This window comes from Lepisosteus platostomus, chromosome 1, assembly GCF_059453375.1.
Source record: "Lepisosteus platostomus isolate fLepPlt1 chromosome 1, fLepPlt1.hap1, whole genome shotgun sequence".
Classification (NCBI taxonomy): Eukaryota; Metazoa; Chordata; class Actinopteri; order Semionotiformes; family Lepisosteidae; genus Lepisosteus; species Lepisosteus platostomus.
In genome coordinates, this window is record NC_142611.1 from 49863876 (window position 1) to 49885783 (window position 21908).

General features: G+C 38.9%; 1 protein-coding gene across 4 annotated transcripts in view; it reads right to left on the minus strand.

Annotated features, from left to right (window-relative positions):
- Window positions 1-21908, minus strand: part of ctbp1 (C-terminal binding protein 1) — a 226055-nt gene that overhangs the window by 118166 nt on the left and 85981 nt on the right. Inside the window, exon 1 of one of the 4 annotated variants that reach the window (XM_088630940.1) lies at window positions 16801-16904. The exons of 2 other annotated variants lie outside the window; for them this stretch is intronic. In XM_088630940.1, coding sequence (XP_088487066.1) covers window positions 16801-16807 — 7 coding nt within the window. In that variant the 5' untranslated portion in view covers window positions 16808-16904. One more of the 4 variants, XM_088630945.1, reaches the window with a different exon arrangement.

A 21908-nucleotide genomic window follows, 5' to 3' on the forward strand; every position in this document is an offset into this window, starting at 1 on the left:
AAAAGTTCCTGATTGTATTAAGATAATCTACTTTGTCAAACTCCTAGTTCATTGTCAGCAACTCCAAACAAATCTTATGACTGCTCAATTATAACAGTACTGTACGTAAGCAATTTTCATAAATGATTAAATTGACTTTTTTATGCATTTCCAAAAAGTGTTTAACATTATTATGTAATGGATGAAAATACTGACACTTTCAAAGTAACTCAAAAATGTATGCTGATATGAGCTGCAGTTTAGATGCGCCCTCACATGCTCACTGTGAAATCAAAGAGCTTTTCTTTAGAAATGGACTTGATTGATATCTGCTCCTACTTAGATCCTGCAGCTCTTTCTTTTTTCAGTTCTGAACATTAGGACTTTTTGTTCTTCAATAACAAAAGTCATACAAAAGATCTCCTGTCCTCCTGCCAGCATCTGGAAACTGGAATGACCCACTCATATCTCTTCTTAGAAACAAAAAGCTCAAAAAGATCACTTTAAAAAACATCTATAAAACACAACTCTGTCCAAATACAAAAGACATTGTACTATGTTTAGAATTCTTTATTTGTCTTTATTCATGCCTGGTTTCAGTGTTAATGTAGTTTCTAGTTCACTCAGATTTGCAATAGTCCTGCTGCTCTGTCCCGGGACAGCCAAACATGTTCATCATGCACTGTAGGAAACACTCTTCCTTAATGAGCCACTTAGGAGCCCTGAGCCATGAAATACTCTCATTACCCAGGAGAGGGTTTTGCTAAAGCAATCAAGTACTAGATCACCGAGGGCAAAACTTGCTACGATGACATCACTGTACATGTGACAGTTTCCATGCCAACCACCAGGTCCATCCTGGATACCGCCCCTGTTCAGGGAGCCCTGCTCTGGCCAAGCCAAGAGAGGCTCTTTCAAAACCACAAGTGACTAGCTCATCTTCACTGTATCAAAACATTTGACCTTCTTGAGGCACTAATGCGGTCTCTTCAGCATCTCTGGATACTGAAGGGGTGGAAAAAAGTTTGAAGCCAGTAAAACCTCACTCTTTTTGCTGGCAAACAGATTCAATCTAAATTACCTCAGACGAGCTTTACTCTTTTCACTGCGTTTACAGAACACAATGGTGGCTGAGGAGGTACCCCGAATGCTACATTAAAAAGTGTCCCTATAATTGCTTTTTAAAACACTATAAACCACTTATACCATTTATGGTGATTGGCGTCATACTGCAAATATAACTTTTGTCCAGTACAACTACCATACCACATGGGTAACTTACAAAGCAAAGCTATTGCACTGAAATAAATTAGCTACTGTTTAAAATGTTGTGTACATCATTTCTCTTTATTAATACTTCCTACTGTATGGATATTTCAGTGGCAAATTTACAATTCTGTAGTTTCACTGTAGTAGTAGAAAAGTGAAGTTCATACACTTGTATTCTATGTGAACCACCATTGCTTGATTTTGAAAATGCTTCCAAAATACGACATATTAAAGGTGATAATTAACAGTCTTGCACTCAATTGTCAGCCTATTAATACCTAAGATATGAAAAACCTGCAGATGTAAAGTAATATAAAGATTGACCATGCCAGACTACGGAAGAACAGGTGCAGTGTTAAGTGGCATGTCTCACATGCAATAAAAAAATGAAGTTACTGCTGCCATATCAACCTGTTACTGCCTACTCCCAAAAGGTGTTATGTGGAACATGTGCACAAGACTCAGATACAGCTGAACTCCCTTCTTCCTCTAATAAGTATCATTATCTAAACATTTCACCTTATGGAGCCGATACACACTTTTAGAAAAACATCTTCACCTTTTAAGTATTTGAATCCTCCCTGGAAATCACAGAACAAAACTAATTAAAGTCTTCTTCCTAATATGTGGTACTAGAAGAACAATTTAATTTTTGGTTACCTCTGTTTAGTAGCCCTTAAAAAATATTATTAATATATTTGTTGAAATATTGAACTGTTCCAGTTGTCCACTTTTCATACACGTTAATATTATGTAGATAAATTCCAATTTTAGTTTTCTATAATTGTTTAAGAACAAACCTAAAAATGACCTTAAAAAAACTGAAGTAGTTTTACAAACACGTCAACCTGTTTTAATTATACTTTAACTTTAATTATACTTTAGCACAATGCAAGTTATAATATTGGATGTTTGGTATATAATAGTTATAATATAAATTCTATCAATTTTAGCATATATTTTCAAAAAACTAACGTACATGGATTCTGGATATTGATTACATGATTGCAGTGTAATTTTGATCAATTTATGACTAAATGATATGCTTAAGTGACTCTGTTCCAAATCACCTCATTCGTGAGAGAGCTGATTGTGCAGTGAGGTGATTTAACTTGCTTAACACGAAGCCTGGAGAAAATCAAGAACGGACAACACAGAAAGAAACCGGTGTGCCTGCTCAACAGGACACCTTTGGGCCATCGGTATGTTGGGTTAACTCAGCAGGCTGTCACTAGTCAAGGAGCCCTGTCCTCTGGAGCAATGATTCAATGGTTTGTGCAGAGCACTCTGATCGGTGTCAGCAAGCATGACTCTAATCATGGTCTACAATGATGAATACTCTAATGGTGGTCTACAATGATGACCCAATCGATTAGGAGGTCCAGCTGTGAAGATCGAGATGAAGGAACTCCATACGTCATGACTGAGGGCATCCAGACTACCTAGGACTATACCGATCAAGTCTCAGGACCTCCCTCGTCCGGATTTGACAACACTCCAGCAGGATAGGGTACATCCTCATACCACACATGGCTTTCAACAATGGCTTTCTAGTCAGATGAGAATGTGACAGTTACACCATAGCTGACCACTCAGATCTGAGACCCAATGATTACTAATGGGAAGAGGTGGGGCAATGTGTGGCTTCTAGTGGTCAACGACCCACAAACAGACACATGTCTGTCTAAACTCTACAAGAGGAACGGGAAGAATCCCACAACACAGCACTAGCATCCAAAGGCAAAGCATGTTTCACAGATGTACAGCTTCTATTTCTTCCATCCCGGGTCACATGCTAGTAGCCTGTGACTTTCAAAACAGACCACATGTTGATCAGGGCCATTAAAGACATCTGTTAATCACGACTCTTTACGTTAAGTGATTTACCTGTGGTGTTAGTTCAATAAAATTTCAGAGAACCTTCTACAAAAAAAGAGATTTTTTTTTTGCTTGATAACCTTCTGAATTTGTTGCCGGTGTAGGTGATCGTTTTGGTTAACAGCTCAGTATACAATTCTACATTATTTCTTACCTGCTTCAATGTTTACTCCTATACATGACTATGTATGAACAAATATGACTAACAATTGTACATTGTGGCCTAATCAGTGTTTAGAAACAAATTATCTTACTTATCCTTAAGCAGTCTGTCTTTAAAGCCGAAAGAATTTGCTGCAAGCATAATTTATATTTACAAACCAATACATGTAAAGTAGGATACAGCAGATACCCCCCCAACAAGGACATTGCAAGCACATCACACTGTCTTCCAGATGATGGCAGAATATGTGGAAGAAACGTGTCCACATTAAGAACATTAACAGAAGATGGGTCACCTTGCTTTGATATCGAGTTGCACGCACCAGCAAAATATCAGTCAGAAAATGTGTAACTTTGTCCCCCTAACCCAAAGAGACCCTCTGCTATGTACCGAAATTTTTCCCAGAAAGGCTGCATATAAATAGCATCCATTTTTTATAGTACTATGCAGGTCACAATTTTTCTCACCTTATATAAAACTACGTGGCCACTTAGGACACCAAGAGTGAAATCTAATGAAGTCTCACTGGGATACCTATAACAGTACATTTTGGGATTATTTGTTTTCCACCACAATAAAGGAAAAATGCTTAAAGGAGTAGATGTAATAAAGACACCAGTCTCATTAAAAGTGCTCATTTAAGTAAAAACACGTTTTACAGTTTACACAATTTACAGTTATGCTACACTGAAAAACTTTAAGTGTCCTCTAAAAAACAAAAATCCTTGTTCTTCACAAACATGCAGCACGCAGTACTGTATAATGCTGATGGTCTCTAGTGCAACAGAGGAGATTTTTAAGCTTGCTTTGTTTGCAGCTCTCCAATTAAGAGACTGAAGGGCTGCCGCTTGCCGACAGTGAGGAGTCGTTTGTTAAAGTGGAGTAGAAAAAACGGAATTCGCCATCTCTTTATCCTTCGCAGTGCTCAATAGACTGCCAGGATTCACCCCCTAATGGTACAATAAATGCAGCTTGGCATCTCAGCTCCTCTACCCTTGGTGAAATTGTTTCTGTAAAATAAAAGCTTATTTAAAATGCAGGAAGCTTCTCCTAAACAATCTCCCTGAAGTGCGAGTCGCTTATTTTCTTATGTCGACACATGGCTTAAGCGAAGGTTAAAAAAAAAAAACTTGCACAAAATTGCACATCCCCTGGCTGTTGTCTTAAATTCACAGGGGCAGAACAAACGCTGATTGGAATTAATTGCAACGTCTCCCGCTTGTAAAGGTCGGAGGAGTTCATCTTCAAACACACTTGAGGATCAAGCTAAATAAAAAAAAAAAGACTCCGCTTCAAGCAGGGGAAAAAAAATCAAAGGCACTATTCACAGATAGTCCTGTAATTAAAAAGTTTAGTCTGCTTTTTTCCTCCCCATTTAAGATTAAGCTCTTTAAATAAATTAAAATAAACACTTACGTGCGGTATACTGACATTCAAAGGAAAACAACCAGATGATTACCAGCAAACCCAAACAAAACGTACATGTCTATAGTGACTTATAATGCACAAATCTACAGAAGCATCAAAACTAGGGCTTTCCAAAACTGTACATAGTTTCAAAATAGCATCTTTCTAGAAGTTGTATTCCTAGAAACAACTCGTACTGTTGCTCAAGGATTACAAAAGAAAACAAACGCAAATTTTAGTGCAAAGCATCTTTATGTATTAATCAGCAACTATCATGAAGTGTGATGTTTTGCCTGAATTTTCTTAGTGACATGATATTAGCCAAAATATTAAAAAAGACTAAATGGCTTTACGTTGCGTTTTAACTTTTCACTCCTATTGGCCTAACTCTTCATGGTATGGTACTGTATAAAACTCAAGCACTGTAGGCTGAAGCCATTCACTCAAAGCCATTGATAAGAAAGTTCAGCATCAATCCCCATTCATCCCTTCCCTCCCAGGAGACTAACAAAATATACTGTCAGCCCAATGGAGGATCTGATAAACAACCACAGAAGTTGAAAACTATTCCTAGAAGTTGTCCTCTGAATGCCATTACTTACAGTAGCTGCATGTCTTTTGTCTTTGAATGCAGTGCATCTTGCATGATGCACTGTTCAAGTATTCAGAGTAGAATGACTGCAGCACTGGTAACACCACTGGCAAGATGTTGGTTCTTATGTTGGCTTTAGGTCTTAATGGTTATCATTATGTAGGTGTATGAAATGGGCATACATACTGTAAATACTTTGCAGATAGTTAAGTTATATAAGTAAATAAGCACACCATGCCAGCCCGAATTCAAGATAAGTAGGAGATAGAGGATTTGCACTATCTTTTAGCTGCATCATTCTTTTCATTATTTAAGTCTTAAAATAAATTTGGTATGGGTCACATGGTGCAGTTAATTCAGACAACCCCTTCATCCCAGGTCTTCTTTAAAATGAGAATGTTTTCAAATGACTTTTCTGTTTTATCTCATAATACTGTAAGTGATCAATACCAAACATCCAGCACTAGCTCAAACACAAGCAGACACGCAGCCTGGCAAAAACTAACTAGAGGAACATCTCTGTGGTCTGTATGCAATGTCACTGCTAATCTATAAAGCAACTGCCAGATCAGCAAAGTAATTTGGCAGTGGCTGAGTCTGATGTATGTAACCACTCAACGTGTTCAACTGTTGGTAGACCGGGCAAAAAAATTAAGCGATGCGAGCCAGTGCGAGACATTGTTTCTACAATAGAATGGAAAACTAACTTTGTGAGAAATTATTAATCAGGTTGAATGATTAAGGTTCAACCCTGATGTTGTTATTGCTGGAACAGTGTCTCGTCAACAACAGGAAGCCGTCTAAACGTTAGCATGAGTGCTCCCTCCGCTACTACAAGGTGCTGCTACAACAGAACAATGTCAGTGAAAGCTCTTGGCCTTCCTACCAGAAACATATTCTACCGCCACCAAATAAAACACAAATTCATCAGGAAACACCTTTTGGCAACATTCAGCAGGTTTGTTAACCAAGCCAACATGCAAACTGCTGTCTTGCATCCCTGAAACACTGGTGCCTCTACTGGAGACCAGCAAATCTGAGTCATTGTAATTTATCAGATTTAAGCATCTTACGTGACGCCCGGTGTCACTATGAATGACTCACCTGGCTGTGGTCAGTCATGAGTGCTTCCTGTCAGTTGGTGGCGCTGAAAAGCCCAAGCTCTTTACCCCCACCTGCAGCAGTGGGCATGATTAAATCTGCGGTGTACTTTTTATGCTTGTCAACACCACCTTTGCATGTTGAAGCTCATTCTTGTACTGCCACTTTGTGATTTTAGTCAGGAGTTCACCCGCAACACAAAAAGCACACTGGCACTCCAAGGTATACTGCAACCTCTCACCATATTTGAGCAGGCTAACAAATTAACTTTGGATAATTAATTGTGGGGTTATAATACGTATGTAGTGAGCATTTCAGTAGAATCTGACAGTTTCTAGATTACCTCTGCACTGTACGCAGCAGGCCAGTTTCTGAAGTGCCTATAATTAATGTGGGCTTATGTGAAAAGTAGTGGCAGTTGTGTGTGGCCCACAGTCCTCCTCTACTGAAGTACCACCATCCAGCGTGAAAAACGGCTTAGCCTCACACTTCCTGCGCATCAAGGTTATCGGCACTTTCTGCAGAATGCAACTGCAGCAGTTTGTAGAGGGACAAATATTCAACCTCGTCCTCTATATGGACTATGACAGCCTGCAGTATCAAGCTGTCTGGGCCCACCAAGTGTAATGTATAAAACCACTCCATTAAAGATGACCTGACACTGACGTTACCACAAACCCCACCTTGTTTCATCTTGAAATGAACCACCAGCAGAATAAAACTGAGGAAAAAGCTATTTGACAAGTTTATTTAGCCATATGAAGGACAGAAATCACCACTGTTGCATCAGAGCCAGAAGCTCTAATTCCTCTATAACAAATTTCATAATACATTCATATTTGTCAAATATGACAGATGTAGTATCTTTCCAGTGTGGAGTAACAAAAGGCCTCAATCAGTTTTGAGTTGGGAGCAGTGTTTTATAAATGTGGACAACATTGTCAAGCCCCCCCCCACAGCTTTGAGAGCCTATACAACCCCCCCTCTAAGCAAGCCCTGCTCTTCAATGCATTCTTTTTAGAATACAGTGTTTCCAGGTGGGAGCAAATGTGCAACCATAAGTAAGGCCCGAAGGCCATAACTGAAGCTCAAAGAATAATCTTACGTACCGCTATTAAAAGCCATACTATCTTCAGGTTTTCACCCTGTTAAGCCAACATTCTGGCAGGTGTCTGTGGGTTTTACCGAAACCTGGCTTTTCCCTTTGCTCTCCGTTCTACAGCGCTGCTTTGGTGTTGTCCGAAAACACAAATGTGAGTCAGCACCCGGTCACCCACCCCAACCCCCCACCACCAGTTTCTGTGAAATAACAGAAGCTTTGAGAGTGCAAAGCTTTTTGAAGCAAAGCAAACAGCGCTGGCTCTGTAGTCTGTACCATTCAACCAGACAGAAAATCAAACACTGCCATCTGTCTAGCTCTGCATTCAAGACATCTGCAGCGGCTTGAAGTCAGATAAGCTACGGGAAACACTGAACTTCAGAAACATGATCTTTCACACGCATCACAAAGGCTTGAAATCATGAAATAATTATATACAGGCTACACTGCTCTTTAAAAGGTAGTAAATACTGCTGTATTATAGTTAATCAATCCTGTTAAGAAACTAGTGGTTACTTTTGACACTTCCCTATTTTTCAAATCACATATCTGCGAAGTCTGCAGCACATCTTTCTCCTATTTACCAAACATACCCTATTGGAGACCAATTCTTTTTCTTACTGGTGCTGAGAAATTAGTTCATACTTTTATGTCCCCAGGACTAGACTTCTGCAATGCTTTGCTACCTAGATCACCCAAGAATCTACAGTATGTCCACACCTGTGCTGCTCCAGTGTTGACCAAGCTTAAAAACCCAAACATGTCTCTCCTGTGAGGACAAACCTGCACTGGCTGCCAGTCTCTTACAGGAATAAACTCCTCTTGCTAACCAAACAGGCCCTGCATGGTCTGTCTGCTGTATACCTTCAGGAGTTACCATACCCACAAGTCCCAGCTCGTTCGCTTCATTCCACTGGCTCTAGGCTCCTCAACTGTACATTTGGGGACCAAGCATTTCCAGCGGTACCCCCATCTTTGGTATACTCTTCCTGATCAAATTAAACACACACCCTCTGCTACCTGCTGTCATTTTTAAATCTCACCTCAAAACTTATTTTCAAAGGCCTTCAATTCTTAACCTCCTTCTTTTCATTTCATATTTATACAGCCTTTTTTAATTTTTTGCTTACAGTACAGTACATGTACTGTACATTTTTCTATGTATAATTAAAATTACATGCATATATTATATATTTTTAAATGTATAATATGTAGAATTTGCCATCAGGAAGCTCCAGATCGAAAGGTGTTATTTAAGAATAAAACTGATTAACTAAATGTGTTCATTACTGCTACAGTAATACTGTAGCTGTACCTTAGGGTCAAGATTAGAAAACCAATGGAGCCAAATGTGTTTTTGTAAAAGATTACGATTTAAAAGCTGTTTCTAATAAAGATCAATTATATTCACAGTATTGTGAAACACAGCCTCTTTTTTAAAAAAAACAACACCATAATGATAAAGTTGTTAGAAGCAGATCTACTTTTGTGAAAGTAGATCAAGTAAAGAAGATTTTATTTCACACACATACTAAACAGGCAGGACCAAAACACAGGTACACTTCCACTCAAAATCATTGATCATTCTTTCTATACATCCAGCCCACCAGACAATAATGCATGAGCTGACAGTTGGGGGCAGACAGGAGTAGCGGAATGTGACAGTGTTCACTTCCTTCCCTGCCAATAAGAACAAGGTGAAACCTGGAAATCCGAAAAGGCAATGAAGTAATGATAACAGAACAGACAAAGAGGAATTTGAACATGCATTTGACATATGTGCAGAGTGAAGTGTATGACACCTGATGGTTTTGTCTTTTTTGCCATTGTAATTCGGTGCTTAAGCTTGATGTTGGATACCGAGAGCCAATTTCACTGAAACGTGCAAAACCACCACCCCAAGGAAATGACTTTCAATTTCTTTCAGCAGCTCCCAAACCCATTGACTTTGAGGTGAAAGGCTTTTTATCCCATTGTTGTTCCATTATCCTGTAAGCCCCCTGTGAGAAAACCATTATCACCAGACCACTCTCTTCTTCTAGCTGCCCTCAACCTCTCTCAATCACTAAAGTCACAAACGTTTTTGGCTCCACAGGCTTCAAGAGGAGGCAATGCTGGGTATGCTGCATTTCCTCTCACTGCCTCCTCCAATTCATGCCATCCTAACATGCTGCGTCACCCTCCAGAACAATAAAAGAAAGATGCAAACCACAGCAACATGAACAGCAGTGCACACACAATCGCTCAGTACAGTACTTTGAACTCCCTCCCCCTCCATAAGATGTCAAATTGCAATGAAAATTGATATTTTCACTCATGAAATTGTGCATCTAGGGTGTTCAGCATCATACAACACTGGTCCCAACCCTCTTTCAATAACCTGCAGATTCAAATCATTTCAAGTTGACTATGGAATTGGACATTTAAAACAGATTCTACTTTACCCATACCTTTTTAGATTATATAACACAATTGTTACTGCAGCCCCGTTTGAAAAATCCCTGCTGGACTACTATATAACCAATATATGTGCATACTAGTTTTATAAATTAAAACTGACATCCTATTAATTGGAACATTGCCTTCGCTCTCTCTGCTCGGTTTACGATGGCCTTTATTGTAAACTGTGGTAAGCCTAACATTCGTGTCACTTTAGATGTCTTGTCATGAGCCCATATGCATTTCACAAAAATAAAATCAAGATTTTATTTGCACTTTGACCTCTTAAAGTAGAAGGCTTTTGGCCTGACATTGGGGGGGGGGGTTATTCACCGAAAATCGCTCAACAACCATGAGATGACTATTTAACGGTGGGTGGGAGGAGCAAAACACTGCGTAGCAATGATTTGTTCAGGCTGCAGTCGTTCAAACCCCTGCATGACTCTCCGTTTACAAAATCTGGCCACCAGAAGATGTCATTGTAAAGGAGTTCCATCACCACAGGACTTGAATTTACTGCAATTCTCAATGTACAAGAACCGCTGTCGATCAAGCATTGTTTCAACAAACATTAACACTAAAGGTTATTATAAACGTACATCACAACTCTCAAAAATAATGTACAACTAATATACAAAAGCATAAAGTTACGCAAGAAAAATACTGCTGCTCGCTTTATCTTAACCTTTTTCTATATTCCTGTATGCATGCTTAATGCATTAGCTTTATGAAGTGTGCAGGCTTTTTGAAAAGTACAAACTGTACATGCAGACAGTAGGGAACTGCAATTGCACTGTATTAGTGCGTTTCCACAGAAACAAGCAATTATGACTCAACCGAGACCAACAGTTTACACTGAAAATGTAAATGGTCTTCCTAGGATTTTGAAAAGTTAAGGAAATATTGCAAGGTTTACTAAAGAAAATAATTAATTTGCCAGGATTGTTGGTGTGGAAAAACAATGCTCTTTCTCAATTATGTGTTAATACACTTTTATATTCCTGCAGGGCAAGTTAGAATTGCTTTCTGTATATTTGATTTTAAGAAAAATCATTAAAAAAAACAATGTATTTTTAAATAAATAAGCATCATATTAAACTTTTATCATTAGTTCATTTAATCTAGCAAAAGAACAGTTTCAAAAGATGTTTATGCTCATTAAAATACTCAAGGACATACTCAATCATTACCTACTGTACGAATAGGAAATAGACGCCTGGTACAGAATAATATGCGTACCAAAACCATCCTAAATCTGCCTTCTGACAAATTTCTTTTTCCAGCTCTTTGTCTATTTACAATCTAATAATGAAACATGACAAAGACACTAGGGACAGCATTGTCAAATGTGTAATAATATTACACTGTCTCTTGGAATAAAGTGCATTTTTTTCTGCAGTGATAATGAACTCAATGATTGTTTGACTCAATAAGAAACCAGGATCACAAACTAACACTGCTGATGAATTTCTGAACTAGGGTTCAGACTAAAGAAACAGGCTTTGAAATGATTCTGCATTGCTGCCTTTAAAAATGGAATGCTACTAATCATCATCATCATTCGCAACCAAGACAGCATCTTGAAGGAAAAATGAATTAGTCAATAAATCAGTTCACCTTCATAAACGGGCTGCAATCCCTATAACATTACAATAAAATCCAACACATAGCTCAGCCTGCACAGCTCTTCAGTTTCGACATATACTGCCTTCTTAGCTGTGACTAGATCAGTTTACAGAAAGCTTAATGCGTTTCTTTGTTCATTACAGTACATGCCAAACAAAACTGAAATACTTGCTTTCATGCTAAAAAGCAGGTTTATTTAAGCACCGCTTTGCAATTGCTAGTTACTGTACATCAGTTCCAGTGGAAGCTTGGACTGTAGTAAAACAGTGCATTACAATATTCGCTCCTTAACCACACTTCTGTTTTGGATTATTAGTTTATGGGGGACTCTTAGCATCAAGCAGAATTCCATACATGTCCCCTGTCCTGAAGACTAATCGTGCCCAATACTGTTTCAATTTTTGTTTTTTGCATATTTGTGGCTAGAACCTTGTCCAATATAAATATATATTTATAATATGCTATACCTTCATGTAAAGGAAAACATCCAAATGCTTTTTAAAACTAACTTACATTGAAATCACATGAGGTTTAATAAATAAATACTAAAAGATTTTGTCTGATATAAAGAAGTCATATAAAATGTACCACAATCCTATAATAAACACTTTTTACATTTTAATCAGCAGCCAGAGGACTTCGGGAAAGAAATACACTGATAACATTTTACGCGGAGACGTAAAAGGCCTACTTCACATAATACAACCTTCCATCTGACTAGCTTACCGCTCAGAGCATAAAAAACCAATTCTCGGTGAAGGCTGACACTATACATACAATAAATAAAAGAAACACACAGATGGAGCGCATTGTGTTCTTTTCATAAAAATCTATTTTTAAAATATTCTACACAGATGCAAGCACAGGCCTGTTGTATATATTGAATATAATGTAATGCAGAAAGACCAAGTGACAGTAATCAGCATTCTTTCTCCACTTCCTTAAAAAGGCTGTGAACAGCAGCGTACGCCGAGCTTGGTATGGCATTTATTCCGATGCCTGTCTTGGCAAACAGTGCAGCAGAAATCCAGCTTTTGGTCTTTGCCCTAAATGGGCCCATAAATCAAAGTCAACAGCCAGGAAAATGAAGCTGGTCTTTGCGCATCCTCGCTCTCCATGGTGCTGCTGTAAAAGAGATGTGCACTAAACGAAGGTGTGGTGCATGTCATTCACTGCAGACCTGACACAGGAAGCACTCTGTACGGCCACCCCCTCCTCGCAGAGGAAACCATATAATTAAACAAAATCCTGCTGAAAACAAAAATCACGTATTAGCTTGCAACGTTTCACACAGCCAACAAAACTTCTGCATACTTCCAGCACTGGAACAGAAATCACTTAAATCAGACATTTCCCCTATTCCAATTGTCTTCCATCGAAAGACAGTCAAATCCCTACCTTTCCACATTCCAGGTAGTCTCTCTTTGAAACCTGTACTATAATTACAATACTTTCCCACACTTAAAACCAGGAGGGCAGGCATCCAGCACAGTTGTGGTTTTCCCAAAGGAAGCTGTAGAGACTTTTCTTTCATGCGCTTGAAAGTGATGTTTGGGGCAGGTACAATGCACAAGGTGAGCTGGGAGTAACGCAAAAACCTGGCACTAACATATTTCCTTGGCCCCTAAAGATATCAAATGAATATATTTTCAGCAAGTCCTGTGTGAAAACATTTAACAAACGTAAATAAAAAGGGTCCTCAAATTCCAATATAGGTAACAAAAACTGTTCAGAGGGGAAAATGAATGTTTTAAATGTGATAAGAGTCCAGGAGAATTTACAACAATAAGGCAGTGGTGTATTGGCAAAGTGTGGAAGAACAGCAGCAATCATGACATAAAAGCCTAAAGCAGCCAGAATACAATATACAATATGGACAATATTGTGAGATTTCCTGCATGAATAAGGCCTCTGCTGAGATCTCTAACCAAAGGTGTTGCAAAAAAGGAGCCATGCAATAATGAAGCTTACTGAGATAACTTTTACCCTTACTTCAAGATCTTCCAATACCTTCCAAAGTCTTGACTGAGGATATAGCTAGTTTAGGCAACATATTTGTCAATGTGGTGATTTTACTGATGTTATTATCAAGAGACAAAATGTGTCTGCCTTCAACCTCCATAATTAATTTTATACAAGTATCCTGCTTTTTTATTGCATATTCCATCTTAACAGATGCAATCACATTTAGGGACGTGTACTCAAATTAATTTGACAAATCTTTTCTTCCACTCCAACCTTTAATAATATAATAATAAACTATTTTATATCGTGCCTTTAAAGCACTTTACAGAATAACAACAACAATAAATAAAAATAATACACATCATAAAAACACAATCACAACACACAGAGGAGACCATGGATGGTGGTACTAAGTATAATAGAGCAGAGGGGTAAAGAACAGAACTAGTTAAGTAAAGGCTCTTCTAAAGAAGGTTTTGAGTCTGGATTTGAAGGAGTTTAGAGAAGGTGACTCTCTGGTTTCCTTGGGGAGAGAGTTCCAGAGCTTGGGGGCATAACAGGAGAAGGCCCTGTCACCCATACAATGTAGACGGGCTTGGGGGACAGTCAGGAGACCAGAATTAGAAGAGCGAAGGTTGTGAGCTGGGGAGTGGGGCGGTAATAATTCAGACAGGTGCCAGGCCATGCAGAGCCTTATAGGTAAGCTTGAGAATTTTAAAGTCCACACAGAATTTGACAGGAAGCCAGTGCAAGGACTCCAGGATAGGACTAATGTGAAGACTTGCACTGGACCTGGTCAGGATTCTGCCTGCTGAATTTTGGACATACTGCAGTTTGTTCAATGTAGATTTGGATACCCCAGTGAGCAGAGCATTACAGTAGTCAATTCAGCAAAACACAAATGTGTTGATCAGCTTTTCGGCCACAGTTAGTGATAACGTAGGACGTAGTTTTGACAATATGCTGCACATGTGGGTCGAATGTTAAGCCAGAATCAAATATCACCCCAAGGTTTTTCAATTTAGACTGAAGCTCAAGTACAGAAACATCTACAGATACGGTTACAGGGTTGACTTTACAAAGTTGATGGGAGGTGCCAATAACCATGACTTCAGTCTTGTCACAGTTAATATGAAGGAATTTTTGAGTCAACCAAGTTTTTCAGAGATGCAATTAGATAGAATAGAGACAGCCACATCAGTGTCAGGTTTGGTATGGATGTGGTATAGGCTTTAGATCAGTGATGCTTTCACTGTTCCAAAATATTGATTCTAAAGATATCCTCATCAATTATTCAAGTCTTTAATAAACACTGCTTTTCAGATAGCAGGCAAGCCTGACATTCTGAGAAACAATATTCTCCCATCTATCTATAACCTATCATCCAAAACTTCAGTTGTTTACAGTTCAAATGTATTCATCCAAAACTGTCAGCATCACATTATTTCACTCAACACAACCTGGCAAACCTGCTGACAAACACAAATGTCTCACAATAAAAGCATGGCTGTTACTCAAATTCCAAGTCTCATGATAGCACCTCCCAAAAACTGAGGTATTGTACTCTACCTACTTACAAATGAATCAAAGTACAAACTGAAATAGTAGATAAGGCTAGCCAACACCACGTGACCAAAGGCTATGTTTCAAACCATAGTGCTACATAAGGAACTATTATAAAAGCTTGTCACGTCACAAATATTACAGAAAAATAGATGTAAGCAATGATACCAAATTTCACAATACGTTTCAAAATCAGGCAACAATGAGGAGCACTGTGAGAAACCATCTCATACTTTGAACTCCAGAGCAAATTCCCTCAGCTCCTTGTCACTCTGTATTTCACCATAAAGTTTTACTAGGAAACCAAAGTTAACAATAAAATGACCACTGGGCAAACAGGTTTTGTTGATTCTGTTAATTTTACACCTTTCCATGGCTCACACTCTCTAATTCCTGTTCAGTGGGATTCGAAACCAGAAGGGGATTTAGATGCTTCTCCAAACAGATTAACAGGTTTAAAAAACACCAGGCTACATTCTCAGCATTGAATTACTTGTAGTGACCAACTGATTGATACAGTACATAATGTATCTAAACATGGTGGATTTTTCTACATTTATCCATTGCATCTTTATTAGCTATTACAGTAATTACAATGTATGCAGCACACACACACCAACCCGCAGACTTCTAATAAAACAATCCATACTCCGACCACCCTGATGGAGTGCAAATGTATTTTACAAAGAATTGTTAAGAAAAATATTTTAAATCAACTCAAAATGCATCCGTAAGTCTGCATGTGCTCTAAATGTTGCAGAACTATGGTCGCAAAAAGACAAGTAAATGGGCAACGACACAACGTCAACAACACACGTTTCTTTGAAATTATGCAATTGTTTTACGTAACGGTAAAAGAACAACAAATTCAGACAACTGGATAGCAAGTGTTAAATACAAAATGTTAAACAACCGACCACAATCCTGCAGCACGTCAGCAAGTTGACAGCGTTACTTTATCCAAAAAGCTTGACTAGGTAACTTTTGACAAAGGATCAACAGAAATCTAGACAACAAAAAATAAATATATTGCAGAGGGTGAGCAGGGCATCAGCATTAACCATTAGCAAATGAGCAGAGTGCAAGGAGACGCAAATCTTAAATTCTGGCTTACAGATTCAAATGACAGTTGTCTACGCGGAATGCAAATATGAATCAGAAAGAGGGGGGATTCAAGCCCTGTCATTTGCCCACAGAGTTTAACTTCTAAAGCTTGCAAAAAGGGCCTAAATAAAACGCTGAAAAAAGCAGTGAACGACAGGTTCCGTGCATTTTAACTGCAGGACCTGACAGTAGCAGAGCCCACACCACAAACACAAAATCTGCTCTTTAGTTTAAACTTGAACCATTTAAATCATCAACCAGCTGCAAGTGCGTGTTTCTCTAGCAGGTCTGCGGTCTTCTACGTCTCTGCATTTGAACTTGAAAAGCCAAAGGAGGCACAAGGCGCTCCAAAGGGAGAAACCTGCTGCCACTGCCTCAGCTTATTAAAAATACAAACCAGCCCCCTTTTATCCTCTCCACAACCCACACAGCAAAAGCTTGCCCAGCGTGAGCTCCAAGGCTACCCCACCCAAAGCCCTTCCAGTCCTAAAATCTAATCCACCTTCACTACGGGATCAGTCTGTAGACGCCATCGCAAGCCCGCTGCTCCACCGTTTTACAAATCAGCCAGTTTTCAGAATGAATCAAAGAAAAGGGGCAAAAACGATCACAAACCTTGCATCCCCACCTTCGGTTTTTCAAACCCAGAATATGCTAGTGCTTCAGGAAAATATGCAGCAGTGGGGTCGGAGACCAATCACAGAGTACGAGAACTACGAGGCGGCCAATCAACGGAGGCTGCCTCTGGACAGTAGCCAACCATATCATAGCTCATTACTCAGTCAGACAGAAGGAGGCTGGGGGAGGGGACACGCGTGCACACACCAAAAAATGAGAAAGCTGGAGAAACGGTGAGAAGGTACGGGGTGAGTTGAAGGAGGCATGCACCGGACCGTCGGAGAAAAAAGCCGAAATGAGGGCCCTGAAAGCTGTGCCTGTCTGTCATCATGGAGACGCTGAAATTGAATGACATAATCTAGGTGTTTTTTTCCCCTCTCTCAGTAGATGCAAGGCCTTGATCTTGTGGTGTGTGCCACCATTCCAAAAACTCCACATACAGTACGCAGGATTTTGTTTCGGTTCTTGTTCTCATTCTAAAATCATCATAAGGGCTGGCGCTGCACCTAATCTGTTTCACTGACAAATAAATACTTTTTCCCCCCTCTATCTAGATATCTTAGTGCGCATTGTAATATATTTTAAGTCAAACTGCTAACAATTATTTAGATATACACTTTTAGTGAACTGAGCTCATTAGGCAAGAAACATTTGTTACAAACATACAGTAGGTATGCCACACGGACACGTGGAGTGTTGTTATAAACCTCTTTTCTCCATGCTCACAGTATATTCGATTTAAACAAGGGTCGTTATTAAGAAATACCTCGGGTTTATAATTCGAAGTTAAATATTGGTTTACGAGATCAACGTATCAAAAATCATATTAATCACAAAATGTCGGCAAAACTACCATTTAAAAGTTTGAACTGTAAGTTTAAAAAGGTGCTGAAAATTCTTCCAAAGACTCATTTATTTCTATTATACGTCTAAAATCCAGAGAGCTAGAAATTGTTTCAGTGCTTGTTCACCTTCCACAGCAACAGCTGGATTAGAAAATACTTATATGGGAATACACACCCCTGTGACTCCTTAAACTACATCACATGACCAGGCTGAAGAAAAAAAAAAGCAAAGAGCATACCTTGAATGCTAATGAACTGTTTTACAAGATGTAAATTACACCACAACATTGGAGACTGCTGTGACAAACTGCCATTTATTACTACCAACCCACTGTCAAACCCAAGATGTGATCCTTGTAGTCAGTCGAGACTTTTCTTAGGCTGTATCCAGACTGTGTAAGCACATAGTACACAGTCTGCTTTATTGGTAGAATAATTTAGTTTCATAGGCCTGTAAGAAGTGAATAATAAAAAGGTGCTTTCTTCCTGATGACTTCACAGGAATGCAGAGAAAACCCCTTCTCATTATCATTAGGTCTGGAGTTGTGGTTTTGCCCTACAGCCATTTTTAAATGGAGGTTGAGCTATAGTCTTCCTGTATCCTCTGTGAAGCACAGTAGGGTCCTTCTTAAAGGAATATTGATACACAGACCTGTAAGTCTCTAAATGCTGTGAGAAACTGTACTTATGAGGCAGCAGTATATTTCTGAAAAACGGGGATACATTTGAAAAGTACTTTGAGTCTGAAATCTGATACTAATATCAAACAACAAGATAATAACAGTTTAGAGATAAAATGGTACATTTTAGTCAATGTGAAGGCAGAACCTTCAATTAACCAAAAAAGATCATAGCCAGCACTTTTAAAGTTAAAATGGTTGTGTTTTGGGGGATAAAGGAGCCGTGGTAGCTGAGACAGCAAGGACGTCCCCATTCTATTCCATTCCAGGGCTGCAGGGGAGCCGGAGCCCATGTCTGCAAGCAATGGGTGCAAGGCAGGGTACACCCTGGATGGGACACCAGTCTGTTGCGGGACACACACACGTGTGCACACACTCACAGCAGGGCAGATTTTCCCAGAAGCCAGTTAACCTTACCTGTAAGTCTTTGGACTGTGGGAAGAAACCTTGAGCACCTGGAGGAAAACCACTCGAACGTGGGGAGAACATGCAAACTCCACACAGACCAGACCCCAGGGATTGAGCCCAAGGCCCCAGCGCTGCAAGACAGCAATGCTAAGCACTGCCGCTGCCTTGCCACCCAGGACAGAACTAGACGAACATTAAAGTAATGATCAATAAAATTTAACTGGAACATAATAATTGAGGTGAAATTAAAAATAAAAGCATACTGCAAAATGCACTAAAATTAAAGAAACCATGGTTTTGGGCACTCCTCGTATACTGTCACTTTTTTACTTATGAAAAAAACACATTGTTTTATTATTGCATACACGACTAAGAAAAATGTCACACTTGCAATGGTTATGATGCCACACTTTCTCTGTTGAATTCCAGCCTGCACCAGGGTGCCCAGAAAGGTTGATGTTAAGCAAGTGTGAGAGGTCAGGTAATAGAAATGACCTGTCTTTACACATACAAAATTAATAGTAGATCCATGTTGTGCTTCTAATTGTATGGATTACCCAAGCTATTTCTTGTTATACAGTCAATATAGTCACAATATTCTTAATATTTTCTTAATAGTAAGGTATTTTCATATTAATGCTACTTCATAATAATTGCTTACACTTAAATAGTGCTTTTTTGGACACTCAACTCAAAGTGCTTTACAGGTAATGAGAACTCCCCCCCACCATCACCAATGTGCAGCATCCACCTGGATGATGGGATGGCAGCCATAGTGTGCCAGAATGCTCACCACACATCAGCTATCAGTGGTGAACAAGGCCAGGATGCCAGCATTACACCCCTACGCTTTTCAACGAACTTTTAATAACCACAGAGAGTCAGGACCTCAGTTTTACATCTCATCCCAAAGGGCACCTTTTTACAGTATGGTGTCCCTGTCACTATAATGGGGCATTAGGACCCACAGACCACAGGATGAGCACCACCTGCTGGACCCACTAGCACCTCTTCCAACAGCAACCTTAGTTTTTCCCAGGAGGTCTCCCATCCAGGTGCTGACCTGCTTAGCTTCAGTGGGCTGCCCAATGTGAGTTGCAGGGTGATAGTGCTGCTGGCTAATCACAAACATAACATTGTAGAAAATGTTACTCCTCTTTCAAAAAGCAGCTCCTTATTATTATTATTATTATTATTATTATTATTATTACAGTAGTTAACAGGGTTTTGCATCTAGTGCATTCAGGGTTGTCAGTCATTGTGTAGTTTTTTAACTATTGCTTTAAAACATTTTTTAAAACACTGCAACAGTGCAAAACACTCAACATAAAATCCCAAAGTGAGCTGGAAAATTTAAACCAAGAGCACATTATGCTTACATACAGAATCCAAAACTCTTAACCACTTACTTAGTTCCATAAATACCTATACGTATTTCAAATACTAACAGCTATTCTTGCAAAAAAAAAAATCTTATATTGGTAGCTATTACAGCTATTAAGTTCTGATATGAGAGGTAATTCCACAATCCTAATAGCATATACAATTGCTCTACTCACTACTTAAGAAAGATCTACTTACAGTACAGTCCATTCCAGAATCAAGCATTAAGCAGACTGCAGTACCTAGACTACCACTGACTACTATACAATACCAATCGAGTGTGTTACAGAACATAAATTAATGCAGTGAGTTCAAAATAGTTGTCAATTCTGACATTTTTCTGCTGACTTGTTTATTTTGTAATGCACTACAAAACACAAAATTACACTGACCATTGTAGCATAAAAAAATAGCAAGCTTGCTTTTATGTTGCTTTTTTTGCACTTCCTAAGAATGATGTGCTACTTCAGGAAAAGAAAAAAAAAGTAGATGAATTTTCTGTCCACTAATGGCAGAGAACTTAAAATACATCTTTAGACATGACACAGAAAATCTGAACTAGCATGCCTTTTTTATTTCCAACAACATCTTCAATGTAACCACTGTTTGTTCCTGGGGATGGGAATTTAAATGAAAAATCTGTTGATAGAAAGAAAACGCATACACTAGCATTGCTTCTTTAATTCTTCACCTTAGCTGTCAGTTCATCTCAGCCAGTCTTCCATATGATCAGCTTCAAACTCTGCTGAAGAATTTACTACACACAAATGATGGGAGACTGTCTTAGGCTTAGCTAATCAGGGAAAGCATTTATTTTCCTGTCACTTCTTAGCCTTTTACTTGGTAAAATACATCAAGCAGCATAATAGGTAATGTTTACCGATCTTCTCATGCTTTTATTTATTTAATGATATCTTGTATGAGGAAAATCAATATTGCATTGTGATACAGCTTCCATCTGTTTTCTGACTGCTTCTTCCACTTCAGTATTGCAAGGGAGCTGGATCCCGTCTCAGCAAATAAACAGGGACACGACGGGATACACCCTGGATGGGATGCCAGTCCATCACAGGGGACACACAGATATAAACACACTTTGCACAAAGGTCCAGTTCCCCAGCAGTATGTATTTGGATTGTGGGGAGAAACTGGAACACCCAAAGGAAACCCATGGGAACATGGGGAAAACACACAAACTCCACACAGATAGCACCCGTGGTCAGGAATTCAACCCAGGACACTAGTGCTGCGAGGCAGGAATGCAATCCACTGAGCCACCATGCTACCCACCTGTATATCAAATGACCTATATTTCAATGGTATAAACAAAACCCTATTTCATACAGATTACCTATTTTGTTGTACTGCACGACACAAAGGACATTTCTCAGAGGCTTTTCTTTAAATTTACTTACAGTAAAAATCCTTTAGGATAGAGTTTAGGATAGGTTTGCAGTAAAAAAAGCAACACAACCTCTTAATCTACCATTTTTACATAATAAAGACCTTCAATAAAATCAGTATTTCATAAGACAAGGAAAACAAATGTTACTAAATATATCCCTCAGTTCTTGGCTTTTTTGTAACCAAAGAGCTTTTTTTAGTTAATTATCTTGATAAAAGCTTGTATAATGCCTATCATAGGATTATCATTGTGTCACTATATATGGGAGAGAATGTCTTGTTTAATGAATTTATGGTTGCTTAACACGTCTTAATTACTAAAGTTACTGCACATGTAGGCAATTCCTTATGAAGAATGTGTTTGGCTGCAGTACCATATACCATG